Below are 21,171 nucleotides of genomic sequence, written 5' to 3' on the forward strand. Positions count from 1 at the left end.
GCCACTGCAAGCATAGAGTAAATGCTGCAAGAACCGATATGACTGGTAGCAACACAGAAAAGTAATAGAAGTCCTGCTGAACACAGGCAACTGCCTTATACCAACCACTGGTCTATCAAGTTCAGTATTGTCTGATTACCAATGGCTCTCTTAAGGTCTAGGGCTGAGTCTTTCATAGCACCTACTACCTGATCCTTTTAGCTAAAATTTAGACCTGGAATGTTCTGATGCAAAGCAGATGCTCCACCTCCAAGCTTCAGCCCTTCTTGTTCAAGATCTGGCAACCTTATTTTTAGATACATCTTATGTGGCTGTGGTCCAGCCTACATAGGACATGGCACAATATTGTGCTGGGAAATAGTCACAACAGTAGTCCACACAGCCAATGCATGCAACCTGCAGCCAATTCAAGAGTAACCCAACACAGAAGACACTGTTAAATGCAAACTTCCACACACACCAATTTGTTGCATCCAGAAGAATCCTTCAACTGAAGCACTAAAACAGGTGTCTGCAACCTGCGGCTCTCCAGATGTTCATGGACTACAATTCCCATCAGCCCCTGGGAATTGTAGTCCATGAACATCCGGAGAGCCGCAGGTTGCAGACACCTGCACTAAAAGAAGCCATTCCTTTCAGTTCTAGGCATACTATGCAATACCAAATATCTAGGATAAAGACACAAAGCATTTACAAAACTAAAAAAAATGCAGGAGCTGGCAGAGATAACCATAAATGCTAATAAATTTGCTTTCTGCTTTTGTCAGTGAAGCCACCAAAAATTGTGCTTATCAACTGCAATCCTGGTTCTAAAGAAGAATAGGTTACATTATTGAGGTTATAGTCTGCCTTTGTTTTTCACACAGTTTTAAGGTATAAACCCAGTTCAACAACAGCTAAGTTATCGATGTGGCTGCACATTTAAACCTTTGGAACAAATGTGAGGATACAGGCAGGACACCATCGGAAAGCTGGTCTCCAAATCCCCAATTTGTTCTGCTGGTATCATTTTTAAATTCTCCACTGGAGTGATGCCATTTGGACGCATTTAGTACTATGCAAGAAATATGAACAATTCCTATCAGACTGAGCAATTTTACCTCCTCTGTTTACTTCTGGAGGAATTGAAGGTGCCATCATGTTGGTGTCCATTGGCTGTGAGCCATCCTGTGTCATTTGATCTTCTGGAGGCAGGTAAGCAGGAGGGGGTGTATCAGCTGAGAACACACAGAGAGAAATTACTTCACCCTTTGTTTTGTACACTGACAGCAAATGGAAAAGGTGAACTGGATTACTCTATACCCTCATGACTCTAGTAATATTCTTGCTTTCTTGAATGTTTTTCTAGCTCAGGGCAATGTCTAAAGCCCTGACAAACAGAACCAAGACTCCTCCCTAAACCAACACGCCACCGTAAAATGATTACGGATGACAGTCATCTTCCTTTGGTCACTCAGATTCAGTTTCTGGGACTTCCTGGATGAAAATACTAATCGGAAATGCAACAGAAACAGCAAGAAGAAAAACATATCCCCCCCGCCCCGCAGCCATCAAGATATGACCCAGCAGCCACCACTCAGGACTTCAACTTCACAGTTAGCTTATAATAGATTCTACGTGGAAATGCCCTTACAACTCTGGAATTTGCACCAAACAATGGTCTTATTAAAGTGAAGATGAATCCCAAGTGGTTTACTAAATAAAAACTGCAGAGGTCCCACGGTTTCAGAATGCTCCCCTTGGAGACTGGGCAATGCGTGAGCATCCACTTGTGGCTGGTGTCTTAGCCAAGCAAATCTCTCAAGTCAGACTTCTGCTTCAGTATGTATTATATAGGATACAGTAAACTTGTTCAGAAGCTGGAAATTCAAAGGCCCAGAAAAAGGGGCATGTGCAGAATATTTGGTTTTCAGGCTTGGGAGTTTTGGGGAAGAAGGTTTTATCCCATCCCCCACCCCCGCCCACCACAGGCCTTCAAATTTCTATCTGAAACAACACTGACAATAAAACTTTAACACACCACTCCAAATGTTTATTGGGCAAAATACTGTAGCCGTTACACTACTGTTCCAAAAATCCCATAGTAAAAAGTTTTGTTCCCAAACTGATGCAAAGTGTGGTTATATTTCATTACACACAAAGCTTGTAAAGACACATATTCAATCACTGGCACACTTGCCTACAAATAATCATCAACTTTTCCAGCTGCTGCCTCAAGATTTTTAACCTGGCCTAAACTGGCTGCCCTGGGATTTTTGGCCTCTCTGACAAACCTTACCTGGCATCTGAAAGGGACTTCCTGGGTCTGAACTGGCAGGTGAGTGAGGATAGGTGCCACTGCTGCTTCCAGGGGAGTTTGGGTAGCTGCTGTTGGGTGAATGAGGGAACGGATGACTGTTGGGCTGCTGGAAGGAATCTGGGAAAGTCGCATTGTGTGGCATGTGAGGTTCATTTTGTCCCAAGTTGCGAAACTGAGCCAGGAGACTGTGCTGAGGATTGTATTCACTGTGTCTTGGAACAAGCACTGGAGGAAGAACTGGAAATAAGACAAGGGGAAAAAAAACAGAAATTGAAGACTTCACTCCTAAGGCCCCATTGGCAAAACAAAGGCAAAGTTGTCCTGTACGCGTGTGTGTGTAAAGGAGACAATCACCTTCTGGAAACAAGAGGGTCTAAACAAGAACTGCTCCTTGATCCAGTTTCTACATAGCTTAAATTCATAGTGAACAAACTGGCTGCCAGAATCCCAAAGTCAGGAGCTCAGTTTTCATAGCAGCTGGGGGGGGAGGGGGGGAGAGAGAAGGTGGTCTGGCGGGAGGGGAGAAAGGAAACTTGCTGGGTGTCCATTTTAATCAGATAACGTAGGCCCACATTTTCTAAAATAACACTGAACATTTGCCCTTTTTGTGCTTTTGGTATCTTGCTAACTACATAATGGTTTGTAACCGAAAACCTTGCTAATGAATACATTCATTTGGAGACAATGATAATAGTATGCAGGCAGCGAAAAGAGCTGGGAGACAACAGCTGAAAGTTTATTTTTAGCTTAAGCAATGTGCTAAAGGTTAATATTAAAACATTACTCATTGCGCCTGTTTGCTTTATGCGGGGAAGGCGTTCAAGCATTATGCCCGGTCTTTGCTGAAGCGATCATATAAGAAACAGGTTGCACTTGGAGACATGGCAGACTCACAGCTCAGGTCTCGATTGACCCCAGCCTGGAGTCTCAACCCTCATAAAAATAAATCCCCCCAAAGAAGCAATAAAAGGTCTAGAAACCCAAGATTCACACAGTCCCATCTTCAAATGCCTTAGCAGACCAGGTGCTTGGGAGCAGCAGCAGAAGGCCATTGCTTCCACATCCTGCCTGTGAGCTCCCAAAGGCATCTGGTGGGCCACTGCGAGTAGCAGAGTGCTGGACTAGATGGACTCCGGTCTGATCCAGCAGGCTCTTTCTTATGTTCACTTGGAAGCTAGATACTTCTGATTTCAGGGGGTTTACATCCAGGTGTGCTGTTATAATCACTTCCACACCTCTACCTGTTGCTGGAAGACGTTTGTCACAAGACCCTATTTGAGGAGTCACGTTGTAAAAATGGGGAGCTTCAGCTACCTCTCTTAGCAGTATAGGAGCTGTGGGGGCAGCGGCACAGCCACAGCTTCTTCCAACGCCATAAAAGCATCGCTGGAAGCTTTTCTGGAAACATCAGAACAGGGAGAGCCACCAAGTGGGAGCCTCCCACACGTCCAAGAGCTTCCGATGTTCCTTCTGGGACGTGGGAAGGAGCCAGGCCAGAGCCGCCTCCTCCTTGGCACAAGCATCAAACCAGGAGAAGGATGTCAGGGTGACCTTCAGATGCATTTCGGCATTTACAGATTGACTAGATTGAGAACACATTTATCTGTTTGGCAGGCAAGAACTGCCCAAGGAGAAGCTCGGAACTGCATTTTCCCCTCCACTCAAAAGCCCCCCTGCAAAGTAGCCTTCACTGAGATAACAAGTTTGCCAGGAGCCATTCACTGAACTTCATGGACGTCCAGCAATAGGAAGCTGGATTTCTGCACATGCAGCAACATCCCTGTTATTTATTTTCCGCCAAAGAAAAGAAGGGGGCTTCAAAGACCTATTTGTTTAAAATATCTTCCTTTTCTTGCCCATATTTTCAAGGCCTTGATGTTGTACCTTTTCATTTCCTCTGAAGACACCAAGCCCAAAATGCCTCACGTGCCGCGATTTCTGAAACAAAGCAGATCTTTCCCACCCTCTCTCAAATTTACACAATGGCATATGAAACACTGTTGCATGCCGTGTTATTTATTGTCTCCAACCCCCTCCCCCAAGAACAGCTGGAAGAGACACTTCAATGTGCCTTCAGCAATCCACAAGCGGATACACTAATCAGATTTTCCAAGGGCATATAAGCAATGGATTTTCCAAGCAGAAAAAAGGGCAGGAAGAAGAGGAGAAGGTGCCGCTTTTGGTACAAACTTTTCCTTTACAGCTCATAAACACCATGACACTAATCTGAGACTCGTATATTGTGCAGAGCTGTGCATCTGGAATTTTACTTTCCATTTGCAAGAGACTGAGAAGAGCTTCTTCTGAGGAGTACTATGAAGGGTGTGTTTAGGAACGGAAGCACCTACTTAAGGCCTGCAACGGTCAAAATGCCTCTCAACACGGATGTCCCCTAGAAGTTTCCAGCTATCTGTGTTACCAGTTAAACGGGGAGCTGCTAGTGGTACTTCCATCTTCACCAACTTCTAGTGGTTGGGAACTCTTCCCAAGTCAGTCCCAATTGCAGAGTAGCATAGAAGGAATGACTCTACCAGGCACAGAATCTCCCATTATGGTCCTGGCAAACTGAAGCCGTTGTGTCCTCCTGTGTAATTATTTCAAAAGGTACAAGAATCCTTCGGATTACTTGAGTCCTATGACACCATCCTTACAAGAGGCTGCAAAACTCAGAGTTTGCAGTGAAAACCCTGCCTTTAGCTGGGCCAGTAACTATTCAGCTGATTTAAAAAAATTAGTTTGATCAAATGAGACATCTCCACTGTATAAAATAAATTGCTAAGATTCGACACAGAAGGGGAGGAGGTTGATCTCAGAAGTAGCTGCCAGCCCAGGGGAACAGGCATAACTGAAGAGACAGCAGGAGACTTGTGCTGTGTTCAGCCAAGAGCACCTGTTGCTACAAAATAATCAAGAGGCGCAGAGCTTTGTGCTGTGGAAAGGCTGCAAGGCACAGAGGGATACAGCTGCACAGATAAGTAACCCTTCCCTTTCTTGCACTGAAGGTAGGCTTCTCCTTTGTTAGAAGTGAAATTTACTCTGCAAATGGATAGCATCTCTTGGAATCTCTGCTGACCATGTCTGCCTCGTTGATCTATTGAAGATTATGCACCAACCTTTTTTTTGGGTAAAATTCAACAGCCTTCCAACATGCAGACATCAAACGTTTATGGCAATCCCACCTCATTCTTTCCATGGGGAAGGTGCTGTGACTCAGGGGCAGAGCAACTGTTGCCATGCAAAAGGTCCTGGGTTCAATCCCTGACACCTCCAGTTAAAGGGATCAAAAAGGGATGGATGTGAATGGGCCCTACCTAAAACCCTGCAGAGCTCTCTGACTCTTAAAAATACTAGCCTTGAGGAACACTGGTCTGATTCACTATAAGGCCACTTCACATGCATTCTCTTCTCTTATGCAGCAGGCACACTGCAAAATGTCTTCACACTTGGGCATGCCCCAAGAATTAATCCTAAACATGGATCATCATAATCTCATGTAAAATGAGACTGAATAGCTTACACAGAGGAAACAAATACAAAGAAGTTTGCAACACAGTACAGGTTACTTGTTTAAGGTTAAACTGGTACCAACCCTTTGAAAAACCTTAAAAGTGCAACCCTGAACAGCATTTCACCCTCCTAAGTCCACTCGCATCTGCATAAGGTAGTATATTGATCTGTTTAGTATTGCGCTGATATATCATTGAGGTGTGGAACATTATGGTTTGGACTAATCAGGGACTCTTACATCCTTCCTACCAACATGAAGCTCCTGTACATTCAAGAACTAGAGGTAGATAGGAAGTGCCACAGCTACCAGAGCCAACTCCTGAAATGTCATTTGTGAAAGACTAACAGTTCAGCAGTGGCATAGTGGTTAACAGCAGGTGCACTCTAATCTGGAGGAACCGGGTTTGATTCCCTGCTCTGTCTTTTGAGCTGTGGAGGCTTATCTGGGGAATTTGGATTAGCCTGTGCACTCCAACACACGCCAGCTGGGTGGCCTTGGGCTAGTCACAGCTTTTTGGAGCTCTCTCAGCCCCACCCTCCTCACTGGGTGTTTGTTGTGAGGGGGGAAGGGCAAGGAGATTGTAAGATCCCTTGATCCTCCTACAGGAGAGAAAGGGGGGATATAAATCCAAACTCCTCCTCGTCCTATCTCTCCTTGCTCAGCTTTACCACACAAATCAGTTCCAGATGCTTCAGATTAGCTTTCTTTGTGTTTGATAATCCTAATCCAAACAATGCCACTCCACCTGCTGTTGCACTATGAGGCTCATGCTAGGTTTTATTAAAAAGAAACATTTGGATTTATACCCCCCTAATCTCCTGTAAGGAGACTCAAAGCAGCTTACAAACTACTTCCCTTTGTCTTCCCTTAACAGCCCCCTTGAGAGGTAGGTGGTGCTGAGAGAGTTCCAAAGAACTGTGACTAGCCCAGGGTCACCCAACAGGAATGTAGGAGTGCAGAAACAAATCTGGTTCACCAGGTAAGAGTCTGCAGTTCATGTGGAGGAGTGGGGAGTCAAACCCAGTTCTCCAGACTAGAGTCCACCTGCTCTTAACCACTACAGCAGTTGGCTCACCTACTGAAGTGGTGATAACTACAGACTCTCTACATGAGAAAGCAGCAGCCAAGCTATAAGACTTTCTTCACATAAATTGGAGTACATAAAGACAATTCCGATCTTCTCTAATCCTTTAGTAACTTCCTGTGTTCTATCCCTCTCAGCCATTTAACATAATCACACCCCGTTTCCACTATCCAAAGATTTTGTTCCCAAAGTTTAGGCTACATGTCATGTTCTGATCTGGATCGTTTTGGCTAGCTTGATCTCATCAGATCCCAGAAACTAAGCAGAGTCAGTTCTGGTTACAATTTGGATGGGAGGCCTGTAAAGAAGGCAGGGGAGGGGAGGGCAATACACCGAGGCAGGCAATGGCAAAGCCCCTCTGAATGCCCCTTGCCTTGAAAATCCCACAGGACTGATGGGTCAGTTGTGACCTGGTGACAAAAAGAAAGACAGAAAGGAAAAGAAAAGAAAGACAAGTTCCTATGGAACCTCAGCCACTGAGTTTTGTTAAGGGGTAAAAATTAGGAGGGAAGGCGACATATTTAGAAGCTATGCCCTTATTTCAGCTTTGTATAAAAGTAGATATTGCAGAACTCAGAGGGGGCTTTACCTCACTAGCATTCAAGTCTGAAAAATGGCAGTACTGGTTCATAAGGTGACTCAATTTACACATTTTTTTGGAGGGACAGGAAGAAAATCAGAAATATGATATGGCTGCGATAGCAAAGCTGGACAACAGAAGCACAGAATACGTGGAAGGACCAATAACCAGTGATATGGGGCAGGTAATTTTTGTTCAGTGGGCTAGACGTGGACAAATTCTAGCTTTTGTACATGGTCCAGGCATGCACAGGGGTTGTCTTATTTTGCTAAGATTATTAGCAAACACATTTAAATTTGAATCAGATTTTTCCCCCCTGGAAACCCACATTATCACCAGTAATAGGCTCAAGAACATTATAAAGAAACTCACACCATCTTAGGTTACCTATAACGTATTTCAAAAGCAGAAGGGTCAAAGATTGGGACCGTTTGCTTTTTTTGTCTTGAAATGTAATGACGATTCCGGGTAGCTCTCAAGGCAAGCATTCCAGACAGACAGGTCAAGGAGACAACCCAAGCCGTGCTTGACTGTGGCTCACACTGCAGAACAGGCAGTTGGCAAACACAGGAGCTGCAAAACTCTCACCTTAGCATTTTCATGCTACATTCCGATATTTATCCTAGCACCAGCTCAGTAACAATATTTGTAAAAACAACTTTCAGTTCTCCCCCTCTCCTCAAAGCAAGTTTCAAACTGCCATGAAGTTTTAGCAACAACTGGATCACATTTCTTATCCGCCATCTAAGTAGCCCCAAGCTGCTTGCAGGTGTTAAGGCAGGGAAATGATATCATAGGGGCTTCTTACAGAAAGGCAAGAAAATGAAAGAAAAAGTCTGTATTAAATGGGCATGGCCTTGAAGGCAGTAACTCTAGGACAGAGGTGTAGCTCCAAGAGAGCATGGCGGGGTGTGTGTGTGTGCAACACAGCGAGTGCGCGCCCCTGTTGGGGCAAGACCATGGTGTTCCAGGGTGGGGGCGTTCTGGGGCAGGGCAGAGAACAAACTAGTGCACCGGGCTCTTCTCCCCCTTGCTACGCCTCTGCTCTAGGATGGAATGAAGACATTACTGTCAGACTTCTAAATCTATGTTCTTTCTCTCCTTGCTTCTTTCCAGTTTCCCTGAGATAAGCATTAGTAAGATGGATAGGATCCATTATAATTCTTTTCTTACAACATAACTATATTGCCTCTTTAACAATGCACCTACTCAAGATGCTCAAGCCAGTTTCTATCAGAAAGCAATGTACAACAGCTACCAATTTTTGTGTTTAAACATATACTTAAAGAGGTGGCACAATCAAAAGTTTAAGAGCAAAAATGTATTATTCTTTGGACAAGGGAGTGTTTTAAAACTAGATTAAAAAAAAAGAGATCAGAATTTGATACAGGAATGCTAAAACCTACCCATAATCTCTTTGTTAAAAACTATGATGAGAGAACCGTGAGGAAAAATATCTAATTTCTAATGTAAATGACACATTGGCTGATTAGGCACAAGGCATCCGCTGTGAAGTGGGGGGCAAATGTGTGCTGCTGCAAGATTTCTTACAGAGACATATTTCCTCCAGCCCCGCTTTCGCTTTCTATTCTCCCGGTGGCAAGGGAGACCATATAGGCATATGATTGCAATTTCATTAGGACCGGTCTGTGCTTATCCCAGCTGGACTGTTAACTTCTCAGTCATCTATCCACTGCAGTTGCCCAGGTGGTGACATGTACCAAGAGATGGATGGAGGGAGGAATGACCCAGTTAGTCCTCCTGGACGTCTTCACAGCTTTCAATACCATTGATCTTGGTGTCCTTTGAGACTGTCTTTTTGGGTTAGTATTGAGAGGCACTGTTCTGTCGTGGTGCTGGTCCTACTGTAGAGATAGATTTCAGAATTTGGTGCTGGGGGCTATGCCTTTGCCCCTTGGTTTCTGATCTATGAGATTCTGCAATGTTCTACTCTATCGAAAAGCATGAGGATCATCTATGTAAAGATGCAGAAAGATGATCCAGAGATTTGGGCTGAACTGCCACCAGTATATGGATGATATTCAGTTCTATCTCATGCTTCCAGAAAATCCTAGGAAGGATGTGAAACCTGAACAGGTGCCAGCTTTGGAATGGCTGGGGATTAATAAACTGAAATAACCCTGACAAAATAAAGGTGATCCGGGCTGTGTGGCTGTGGTCTGGTAGTTTTTGATCCTAACGTTTTGCCTGAATCTATGGCTGACATCTTCAGAGGTATGTAACAGTGGCCCCTGCTGTCAGCCACAGATGCAGGCAAAAAACTAACTGACCATGGCCATACAGTCTGGAAAACCCACAAGAGCCAGTTAATTCCAGCCATGAAAGTCTTCAACAAAACACTGTCTATATACGTTACATTTTTAACATTGAAATGTTTGTATGTTTGATGTTCACTGCATTAGGGACACTATTTATGTAGAAATGTGGCACAGAAATGTTTAAATTAGATTTTTTTAACAGGACATACCTATTCTGACTGCCATTTCAACATGTTACTCAAATGCAAGACCATGCATCTTACAGAGCTGCCGTCACATCCACAGAGGAGTAGCATTTTGCCCTTAACTACCAGCTATTGCTTTTGGAAAATTCTAAACACAGCCTTACCCTTATATATATTTAGATGGTAATTGATTCCACTTTATTTAACAGTTCTTTTTTATAAGTAAAGGTGCCCAGGAGGGAAGATTAGCCTTCAAACAAGCGATCTTGTGTACAGAGAGCACCAAATTGAACATTTGTCTCTGAGAAGATAACGGAGTTGCTGATTATGCTTGCAAGTTGCATGAAACGCTTTAACTGCAAGCCAGCACGTTTCACTTAAAAGCTTGCCTGCTTCTTCAGGAAATATTTGCATTTCAGAAAGGGAAACTTGATTAAGGCAACATCTTCCGCCATGGCAATTTAAAAACCAACCTACCAAACCATGTCAATCAGCCTGGACCAAACAGGTAGCCAGTTGCAAATTCTTCCTACATTAGGGATGCTCACCAAATATTTCAAAGCTATCCATTTTAAAGGTGACATCTTCTTTGGCCTGCCATTTGTTGAAGAGGCATTTCCACTTCCAATAGGAGAGCGCAGGTATCTTTCTGCTCTTTTCCTTCACTGTATCATCCTGTTTATCTCCCACAAGGTCTATTACTGTCCAGCATTTTCTTCCAAAAAATAATGCTGGCAGCGTAGGAGACTAGCACACAGCCGGTCTATACTGCTCCCTCTGGTCTTCAAGTACAGCCTTGCCCTCTGGTCCAACATAGACCAGGGAGCGTTCAGCAGACTTCTTCCAGGTGCAGAAGCAGATGACGGAGCGTGCATTAGCCAGGCTGCATACAAGAAGATTATATCGCTTTTGTTGTAAAGACGTTCAACATTTTCTTCACCAATTCTACTAGGATTTTAACAGCTGCATTATTTGGGAAGGGTGGGGGAGGAGGGAAAAGAATCCTAACCCCTTCATCAAATCTGAAAAGCTACATTAGTTGTAACAAGGGGTTTAATTGATCAGATAGGACTGACCTGAAGCACAGCAGGGCAGTGGAAGAGTTAAGAAAAATAAGGTCTCTAAGTAAAGGCCGCTTACCTCAGAACTAGTGTCACATGCTAGTCATCATGATGCCTTTGCTCTTATCACCCATTCAGAAGTACATTTGCTCCCTTGCGGAGGTGTAGCCAGTTAAGTACAATACAGCCTGTGTTCTACAAAACCTCCCCCATTGCACATCGCGCAGCATGCTACAGGAAAGATTGATCAGGAAAGCCCAGCACAACACAGTTCATAATAAAAAGACACCAGGTACAACGCATACAAACCGTCTACTGAACATTGCACTAGAGGGCAAGTTTTTAAAAAAATCAGGAAAATTGATATTTCTTCACACTTCTCATTGTACCCTGAGTTAATTATTTATTTTGAAGCAAGATATCAACGTTTGTGTTCAAACGGCAAATCTTGTCACTCATTAAGTACAAGCCATGCACTCAATACATGGAGAAAGACACTTTTCGACAAGATTTGCTGATTCTTGTTTCAAAAACGCTACTCTGCTATAGCACAGGTAGTTTAAAATTCAACTCTATACTGCTAGGGGATCAACAAACAAATTCCTGATCAAACCTCAACAAAGCAACACATTTCCTGTTTTGCGTGCTGCTTAACAGTTCAAGGATAAACTGCTACTTAAGACAGCCCATCCTTCCTACCAAAAGCACTTAGATCAGTAAGGGCTTTAAAATGAACTTGCTTGTCTTACCCTCTTAATTTGTTCAAAGCTACAGTAGGCAGATGCCAGTCCTTAAAGATGGCATCAGTGCCTACATCATATTGTTTGGTAGAGGGGCATGTGCAAAAGTTTTACAGTGGGCAAGATTATATTAAGACATTAACGAACTTAGAAGGGTGCAATTCTGTTTAGGACCCCACTGTTACCAAGTTATCCATACAACTATACTCTAAATGTTAAGCGCAAGGAAACCAGAAATGAACAATGCCTGCTATATCTTTGAAGACATGACCAACCGCGTATTCTAAAATTAAAAATTGACAGATGCCAAATTTTTAAGAACTGAGGACATTACTACTAATAATTTACCCTATTTTAGATTTTATTTAAGGATACTCCCTACTTTTGCACTAAACAAAACTGTCCCTCAAGGCAGAGTGAGTGTGTTGACGTGCATATAGACATAATTATTAGCATATATATTCAATTTTAAAAATGAGAACAGCAGCATAATCTATATATCTAAAAAGCTAACCGTGAGTTTGTTACTCACGCCCTAATGCGGAAATGGCTGAACGGAACGCCCCCAAATTTGGACACGGCGTGGCATTGCGGGCATGTTTTCGGATCTTCACCGGGCTCACAGGTCACACCAGAGACTGGTAAAGGGCACGTTTCCCCAAACCCATAGCGGACCAATGAGGGGCCGCCATGCCAGGGGGGCGTGGCTTGACCGCCTTCGCAGCAGCATGCGCGCACACGCCAGGTGAACCTGCCTGCCGCCGGAATCCCCCAGAAACACACCGGGACAGGAAGGAGGAGCGTTCCAAGCCGAGCCGTTTGGAAAAATTGGTACGTCTCTCCTCTTCCTCCTCCCTTCCCTGCCTACCTCCCCATAGTGAGCTGCAGCGAAGCCACAGACTGGTTTCCAAGGTCCGCCTAGAAAAGGAAGGGAGCGAGTGGCTGCATCCTCCTGGAGGGGAAGAGCGGTTAAGTTAAATAGGGAGGTCTGCAGTCTCTCGCTTCCCTCATAGCTTCCCTGCATGGACTGCCGGTGGCAACCTGCTTGCGCGGAGGGGCGTTAGGAACAACCAAGCCAACCCCCGTCGGGGAACGAGGAGGCACTCTCAGCCACACCAACGGCTCCAAAACTCACAGGGAGAGGAAGGAAGAGCATTCCCACCCAAACGGTCCGAAACAACCGTTACGCCTCTCCCCTTCCTCCTCCCTTCCTTTCAGACCTCACTGCCCTAAGCCACAGTGAAGTGTGGCCGGGCCCGCTAGTACAAAATTAAAAAACCCCTGAAATAATTCTATTTGTTTACTGCTTTGTTCAATGGCAGACTTGAAACATCATTCAGCACTCAGATAGGAGTGCCATCAATGTTTGGACGAAATGTAGAAATCCCTCCTATTTCTGCGATGTATGTTCCTTTAAGTATGATTGTTTCCCTAGCACACCTGAAGATCGTTATTTTTTATCATGAGCCAGTTGTTGCTCTCTGGTAGTTCTTGTTCTCTGTCTATGTTCAGAGACTTCATGTCTCCAGGTTTCTCTCTTCATTAAACTCGACTGCTGTCCTACAAGCATGTGTTTGCTGAGACTAAGAGACATTACATCTTGTTTCACTACCTAAATTTTTTGATGTATCAAACCTACATTTTGCCAGCATCTTTAGTAGATCCATCTTCCAAGGTGGAGGAAACAGCTGCAGTTAAGTTATCAACACTCATAATAGTGGTCCCAGAAATATGACTGGGTAGCTCCAGAGCGGACTGTTGGATACTCACAGTGAATGGTCCCAAGTTCCCAGATGCAAAAAAAGTTTATTGTTCTTTGTACCTTAAAAACCCAACTGGATAATACTTATAGTACCTCTTCAATTAAATTTAACTTAAAAAAACCTATGGATTTGTGGGAGGAGATAACTACACTAGCTAGAAACATGCAGCAGGGTTTCAAGTAAACATTTAGGAGGCATTTGTAAAATGCATTTTAAAAATGAAAAATTAAACAGGGTAAAAGGTGGCCAACTAGGAAACCTTTGATAGGTAACACGAAGGAGACAGCCAGAATTCTAATCTAAAGCCAGGCAAAGGATGACTGTGGTGCTCCTAACTACACCACCACAGTTGGAAAAAATGTTCCCCCTTTTCATGAGAACCAGATAAACAGAACTTTCATATACCAGATTCAAAAGGCATGGTTAACATTTATCCAATGTAAGCAATTTGACAGCTTTTAAACTGCAAACACTATTGTGTACCCAGCATGATGACAAAACGGTCACGGTAACCGATTATTCGGGGCCATTTCAGACATGCCAGCAGAACCCACTTCTTTCTGACACGTGTCAGAGTGTTTGCCAGATGATGGAAAAAGCTGCCTCCTCTGACCACTAATATATATGCAGTGGTCTACCCGGAAATGTGTGAACAAAGCCTGGATTCGCCCAGTTCTGAACTGCTCACTCCGTTACTTCTGCCCTTCCTCCACAGCCAACTATTCCCCTAAACAAACTTAAATGGTGGGTTCTAAGGACAACAGCTTTCACACATACCTCTTTTCTCCTTTCTCCAAGACTACCATTCTCTTTTTCAGCCAATATCTTCCAAGAGAGCACAGCTATGGAATTAGGATTCCCAAGTGCCCACTAATTAATTCAGCTTCCTACCAACACTGGGCTGGTCAGCAAATGGAAGAAGACTTGCACAAGGGAGGGGAATGATCTGCGCCCCTGCTAATGATGTCATTTCCAGCTTGATGTGAAAGTGCTGCATTGTACCAGGGGGACGCTCTAACATGCTCCTCAAAAACTTTATGGAAACCACAGAGTTTGGGGGCAAGTGCTAGAACATCCCCCTCCCCCATGTGATGCTGGTGCTTTTGCACTAAGTAACGTTATTGTGCAGGGAACGCAGATTACTGCCTTCAAAGCCACCTCCTTAAAGCTCCTGCCGGTTGCCAGTGGGGACCGGGCAACCCTATATGGAATTAATTCCCTCCACATCTTTTATATTGTAAATTAATAATAGCTAAATGTGTACTAAAATCTAGATCCATAAGAATGTCCTCGTCTTTTTTGTTTTAGAATTGGCTTCCTCAAACTAGGAAGGCAAGTGTAGATGTTTTAAAGCTCTCTGCTGAAAAACTGGCACACGAGCTTTAATGTGAGACATTGAGACACCAGTACAGATGCATGCTATGCAGTTAATTATGTCATCCAAGGTCTACATTTACTTCATGTCTCGGCAGAACGCATGAGCAATAGTCACGCACCACTGCATGTTTATTTTCACTTCCTCTTCCATAGGAAAGTGCTCATGACTAACCAAATTAATTAAGAAGGAATTATGTCGCATTCCACACACATACAAAATATATCCAACATGCATTCCTGACCGTATTTGAGGATACAGTCCATGAAATACAACCACGTTTTTACCTTCCAAGTATCAGACGTTTCTGAGTATTTGAGCAGGCATAAGAGGAGTGAGCCTTGATAGTCTTGACAGTTCAGTTGCTGAACTAGGAGAAGCAAAAGAGAAACCCTATCTGCACACAACCCATTGAACTATAGATCTAATTTCTTTAGCAGTCCTGCATTTTAAAAAATTATCGTAACGTCTTTTGGAAAAAGATACACATGGGCAGACAAAAATCAAAAGGGGGATAATGAAAGTACCTACCAGGGCTTTCCACCCGCTTGTAATGATAGGGATTGATGCAGACTTCCTTCTGCTTTGAACCAAAGGGAAACTCGCAGCATTCCAATGGTTTAAGTTCATGGTGGCTCTGAAGGTCTGGCCAGCGCCACACGCGGCAATAAATCACATGGGGTAGCCCCTTCCGATGAGAAACTTGAAGTCTGCCGTCCAATGAACGAGGAATCGTAACACAGTTGCTGGGCTGACCCGGAGAGCTTAATGCTTTCTCCAACTCTTCCATTGCTCCTTTTTTCTTCTTCAGTTTTTTAACCAAGGCATCAACGGCTTTCTCTGCCCATTTCTCCTCTTCATCCCCCTGCTTCCACCCTAGCAGCCTTTTAACAGCTGGGCTCGTGAAGGAAAACAAGCTTGTCACATTCATGGCGACTTGTCTGAAAAGGTACTCCCACGCAAGTTCTAAAGGATAAATTCTATTGGCGTTTGCACCAGCAGTCCCGCTCAATTTTATACTATTCCTTTCAGTTTCTTATCCCAAGGTCTTGAGAAGCTGAAACTAACATGCCAGATGGATAGCTGTGAGTTCTGGTCCTTTGGTTTCTGAATCCAAGTCAGGCATCTACAGAAGTATAAGAATGCAAAAAAAAAAAAGCAAAGATATGTTATAATTTAATAAATACAATTTAACATACTAGTGTGTCTATCTACAGGGGTCACAGAATTCACAATCTGTCAGGTCATCTTTGGTTATTATACAATTCTGGGAAGATTTCTTAGGTGTTTGTCTGGAAGAGTCACTTTTGGACTCACTCATGAGTCAGAGCACTTCCTGTTGAGATGAAGCCTGCTTCTTATGACCTACATTTATTAGAAAAGGCACAAAAGGTTGCAAGGTTTATTTCTGCATCCATCCTTAACTAGCTCTTTTATAGCCCCAATTCCTAGTGCTCTACATTTAGATTGTTATCACTAGAATGTGAAATGTGCAACTGGAAAAAACAGGTCAGAACTATTAACAGCATGGAACATCACCTTTGACAAAATCCTTTCAGGTGGGGCAGTCGCTGAGTGGAAGAACATCTGTTTCGCAAGGAGGAGGTCCCAGGTTCAATCAACAGCACCTTTAAAAAAAGGCATCAACAGCTATTCACTATAGCCACTGCCAGTCAGAACAGACGATGCTACTCTGGTATGATGGTTACAACCCCAGTATAAAACAGATTAATGTGATAACCAGTCCTGCTAAGAAACAGAACCGCTACTGACAGTTAGGACAAGTTCAGTTAGTTACAATAATTCCATTAAAAAGTTGTGTTCTTAAACATCTTCCAAGTCTTAAACACCATTATGATCCCTAAAAGAACTTCAAACTGCCATGATGTTAACAAATCAGGCAAGGCAGGATCACTCGAAAACAAGTTTATATATTTTGCTGAAAACGTTTGGAAATACCACATCTGACCATTAAAATGATGGTTTCTAACTAGCTCCAGACATTTTCTGAGTTCACACCTGAATTCACTCCTTCTATACATCCCCCCCCGCCCCCGCCCCCGCCCCCGCCCCCGCCCCTTCAGGACTTAAAGGCTTGACTATTCACAGCAATTCATAGTTATTGTTCCCAGACCACAAACTGTAATTTGATTCTAGACTGCAAACCAGGGTTCCAAAACACACTATACTTTGGAAGGATGGCTGGAAGCCTGGCAAAAATGACAGAGCTGTTGTTTGTTGTGAATGAAGAATTCTCCAACCTCTAAGCTGCAGGTAGAGAACAGGGAATGTCTCATCCCAAATGACAGCTAAATGTCATTACACCAGAATGCTATTACCAGAGCTCATCCTTTTAGGATAAATTTAGACTATTCCACACGAGATAGACCTGTGAAATGCTCAAGGAAAAAAGTAGGCCTGAAAAGACAGACAAATGGCCTCTGGTTTTTTGTAGACACTTCACATTAGGAGATCAGGAAGCTCACTTTATGGACCACAGCAAAGACGACTTTAGAAAGCAGATCAGGATTGCTTTCAAGAAAGAAATTAAAGGCACTTGGAATGAAAGGGAAAGCAGGATGAATGTTTCAGTTTGAGCAGATACTTACAAGGTGTTCTGATACAGAAAACATGTGATGTGGTAGTTAGAGCAGGGTTAGTTAGGATCTAGGGTACGCGGGATTAACTCCCCACAAAACTTGCTGCAAAATCTGGCCAAGCCACCCTCTCTCATCTTAACCTACCTCGCAGGGTTGTTAGGAAGATAAAAAGAACGTACAGAACAATGCACATTATCCTGAGCTGCTTGAAGAAAGATACAAAGTATATGAAAAAAAACCTTTATTATTTGAAAAAGAAACATTGTAAATAATAATTGGTTTAATCTTGTAATAGAAATTCAAACATCTATAAGAGCATAGGTCAGCAGAGGGGCATAAAATAGGTCACAATCTGCTGGTAGTACATATTGATCAATTTCTGATGGACCATCCAGTGTCTGCCACTTTTTGGATTCTTGCAAAGAATTCTCAACTATATTTGATCAGTATTGCCATTCAGAAAAGTATTATTCAGATGCTAAACACAAGGAGGCTGTGGTGTGTTTTCCGGGTTGTGTGGTTGAGGTCTGATAGATCATGTTCCAGGGTGGGGAACCAATCAGTAAGTGTTTAAGTGCTGGTAGCCAAGCTTCGTTAATTCTCAGAATCTCTTCTTGGCTTGGCTACCGGTACCTAAAAATACCAGAATCAAAGGCCAAGGGCATGCTAAGTTCATGGACAATGGACTCCACCCAGACGTAGGATTTGCATTCACCAATACTGCTGCTGCTACTGCTGCAGGGAACGCAAATGTGACTACAAATGTAAATGGACTGATACCCCACCCACAATACAATGCACTCAATTACACCTTTGCATACCAAGTTCCACCCAAACACGAACTGATTGGTTCTCCACCCTGGGACATGGACAATATATACCCCACTAAACATTCCCTTCTCACTAGACATAGTGTGTAATAGACTTCTCTCTGCGATACACCTCTGAAGATGCCAGTCACAGATGCAGGCGAAACGTTAGAAACAAGATCTACCAGACCACAGACACACAGCCCGGAAAACCCACCACAACCAGTTGAATCTGGCCATGAAAGCCTTTGACAATACAAGGAAAACAATTCATTCTGATCACATGATTCTGAGTAAGCCCAACTGTACTCTACTACTCACACAATGGCAAATATTGGTGCTGCACTCAGCAAAGTTTGAAGTTTTCCTCCAGCCTAAAGATCCTTCTTCAAACGAAAGGGGTCAGATACATGCCCATGAATCACCGGTTGGTTTGTTTTTTAAAGTAATCACACGATTTAAATACCCATTCAGACTCAAGGGTTACTAGGAGAGAAAGAGCCAGAAATCCTTTCATAACCTAATCTACATCACAAGATGTCCGTTAGGCTAAAAGAGATGGATGGTTCTGGTTCTAGGAGACTCTACCTAGAGACTCAATCTATAATTTTAATTAATTAATTAAATAATAAATAAGTACCTTTGAGAAAATCCTCTGTCCTCTCCTGGGTGACTTGTAATGATCCAAATCTCAAATAATTAAATATTAACTTTTATTTTCAAAGAAAAGGAAATTTCTTTATTTGTTTATAAACTAATTGCCTGCTAACTGCCTCATTTTGCTTCTTTACCTTCTTTATTTTATTCATAGTCCCAAGGCGGATTACAACATTTATGCATAGTTCAATCTGATACAAAGGACCACCAATAAACAATGTTGTAGGACTAGAATTATGTAACAGTGCAAACAAAATAACTAGTTACACCATGCCTTAATGCAGACAATAGGTTACAAAGGCAATAGAAGACTGAAGAAATAAATCTCACAGTCGGGGGAAACTTCTTCCTGTTTCCACAGCTTGGCTAGTTTGGAAAATTAACACACTCACCAATTAGGGAGACGCAGAACATGTGATTTTAGGAATTAATACCTGGATAGTGGATAAGCCAGTTCAAACTGCCTCTAGGCTACCAGTAACCACAAAACAACCAGATCTTTTCCAAAACAAGGTTTGGAATTTACTGAGGGAAATATTAAGGGGTAGAGGAATTGAAAATGTACTCAAGCATAAGAATAGTGCAATTGTTGTGTCCAGAGGAACATGCATATGAACTGTTACAGGAGAAGGGGAAGACCAAGTGAAAGTCAGTCAGGCCTTTTGCTGAGTGAGAATTCTGCATGCCGCAAGAAGTGAGGGAAGAAGAGAAAAGAAATGAGAGTTTTTTAAAGAGAAAGTGAACAGAGAAGAAGTTTACCTTCCTTGGTCTGCAGATGACCCAGAGGTTCAGAGTAGACAGAGCTTCAGAAGATCCCAAGGAAACACTAAGAAGGTTTACTGGTTCCAGAAGAGCAGAGTGGGCAGCCTTTGAACCAGCAGAGGGGTGAGACTTTGATTAAGGGGTGGCTTCCAAGAAAGGTAACAATAGGTGATTGCATCTAGGCAGAGTGGACAAAAGGGCTGGCAAGGTGGTAATGGGCAGGCATGAAAATGACCCATCAGTGAAATCAGTCTCTAGCCCGAAGTTTTGGCCATTTATTAGCATAGCCTGAGGAGAAACTCAGTGTTACCTTCTCTAAAGCACAGCTTTGCTAGCTCCTAGAGTTATACCGTGTTTCCCCGAATATAAGACAGTGTCTTATATTAATTTTTGCTCCCCAAGATGTGCTATGTCTTATTTTCAGGGGATGTCTTTTTTTCCCTGTGTTCTGTTCGTCGGGCATGCTTTCAAACAAAAACTTTGCTATGTCTTACTTTCGGGGGATGCCTTATATTTCGCACTTCAGCAAAACCTCTACTATGTCTTATTTTTCGGGGATGTCTTATATTAGGGGAAACAGGGTAGCTTCCTTAAAATGACTGCCAGAGAGAATTTAGCTAGGGCTGAGAGAGCAGACAGCACACATCTGGAAAGAGGGTGCCTTATTTTTTAAAAAAGTCTGATGCTGCAATTCTAACTTATGGACAATTACTATAAGGCAGTCTTATCAACAGGACCTTGACAGCTTTTAAACATTATTGGCCAGGCTTCGGGAATCATATTGACAATTCAATGCTTTGTCCTCACTATCTTCTAAGGTGCAAAAATAAAGCTTGAAAATACACCAAAATGTTATAGCCGTGGAAGCTTGTCATGTAAAATATTTGTGTTTGTTGTTGTTTGTCTGTTATTTGTTGTTCTATGTGGGTGTGTTTGTTACACGCCCTTTTCTTTTTTTAAAAAACAATAAAGTATATTCAAAAGAAAATACACCAAAATGAATAAATATAATAACTAAATATTCTTTGATTTCCATATCAACTGCAAGTAGCCCCTGTTAAATTTCTTAGAAATCACACAGGATGTTTCATTTAGAAAAATAACTGGAAACCATCACTGACTATATGTTTGGATTGATTTTAGATCCAAGGTGAAGAAAAATATGGCCCATTTAAGGAAGCACACTATAGAGCTATTAAAACAAGATATCGGATGATACATTGGCATTAATACAATAGGTGTTTCAACTACACATCTAGAGAAAAATATAGATTAAGATGATGTTTACTATTGATCTACTTTTTTGTCCAGTGGTACAATTGCTCACACTTGCTGGCATTGGGTTATCAGTTTATTAGTGTCAACATATTAACTGATTCCCTCCCCCATTGGTAAAGTACAATTAAACATGGCAGCCTGCATGTCCGAGTTGACTAAGCCTAAAACTTGTCATCTTACTGGAGCTGTGA

General features: G+C 42.8%; 1 protein-coding gene across 3 annotated transcripts in view; it reads right to left on the minus strand.

The window, feature by feature from the left end:
- Positions 1–21,171, minus strand: part of SMAD1 (SMAD family member 1) — a 45,574-nt gene that overhangs the window by 8,013 nt on the left and 16,390 nt on the right. For 2 of the 3 annotated variants that reach the window (XM_048509571.1, XM_048509570.1), the window contains exons 2-5: positions 16,414–16,502; positions 15,406–16,000; positions 2,279–2,536; positions 1,101–1,217 (exon numbers count right to left, since the gene is read on the minus strand). In XM_048509571.1, the coding sequence (XP_048365528.1) occupies positions 1,101–1,217; positions 2,279–2,536; positions 15,406–15,805 (775 nt within the window). In that variant the 5' untranslated portion in view covers positions 15,806–16,000; positions 16,414–16,502. The remainder of the gene's footprint in view (positions 1–1,100; positions 1,218–2,278; positions 2,537–15,405; positions 16,001–16,413; positions 16,503–21,171) is intronic. The other variant, XM_048509572.1, reaches the window with a different exon arrangement.

Source organism: Sphaerodactylus townsendi, linkage group LG10 (assembly GCF_021028975.2).
Source record: "Sphaerodactylus townsendi isolate TG3544 linkage group LG10, MPM_Stown_v2.3, whole genome shotgun sequence".
In the NCBI taxonomy this organism is placed as follows: Eukaryota; Metazoa; Chordata; class Lepidosauria; order Squamata; family Sphaerodactylidae; genus Sphaerodactylus; species Sphaerodactylus townsendi.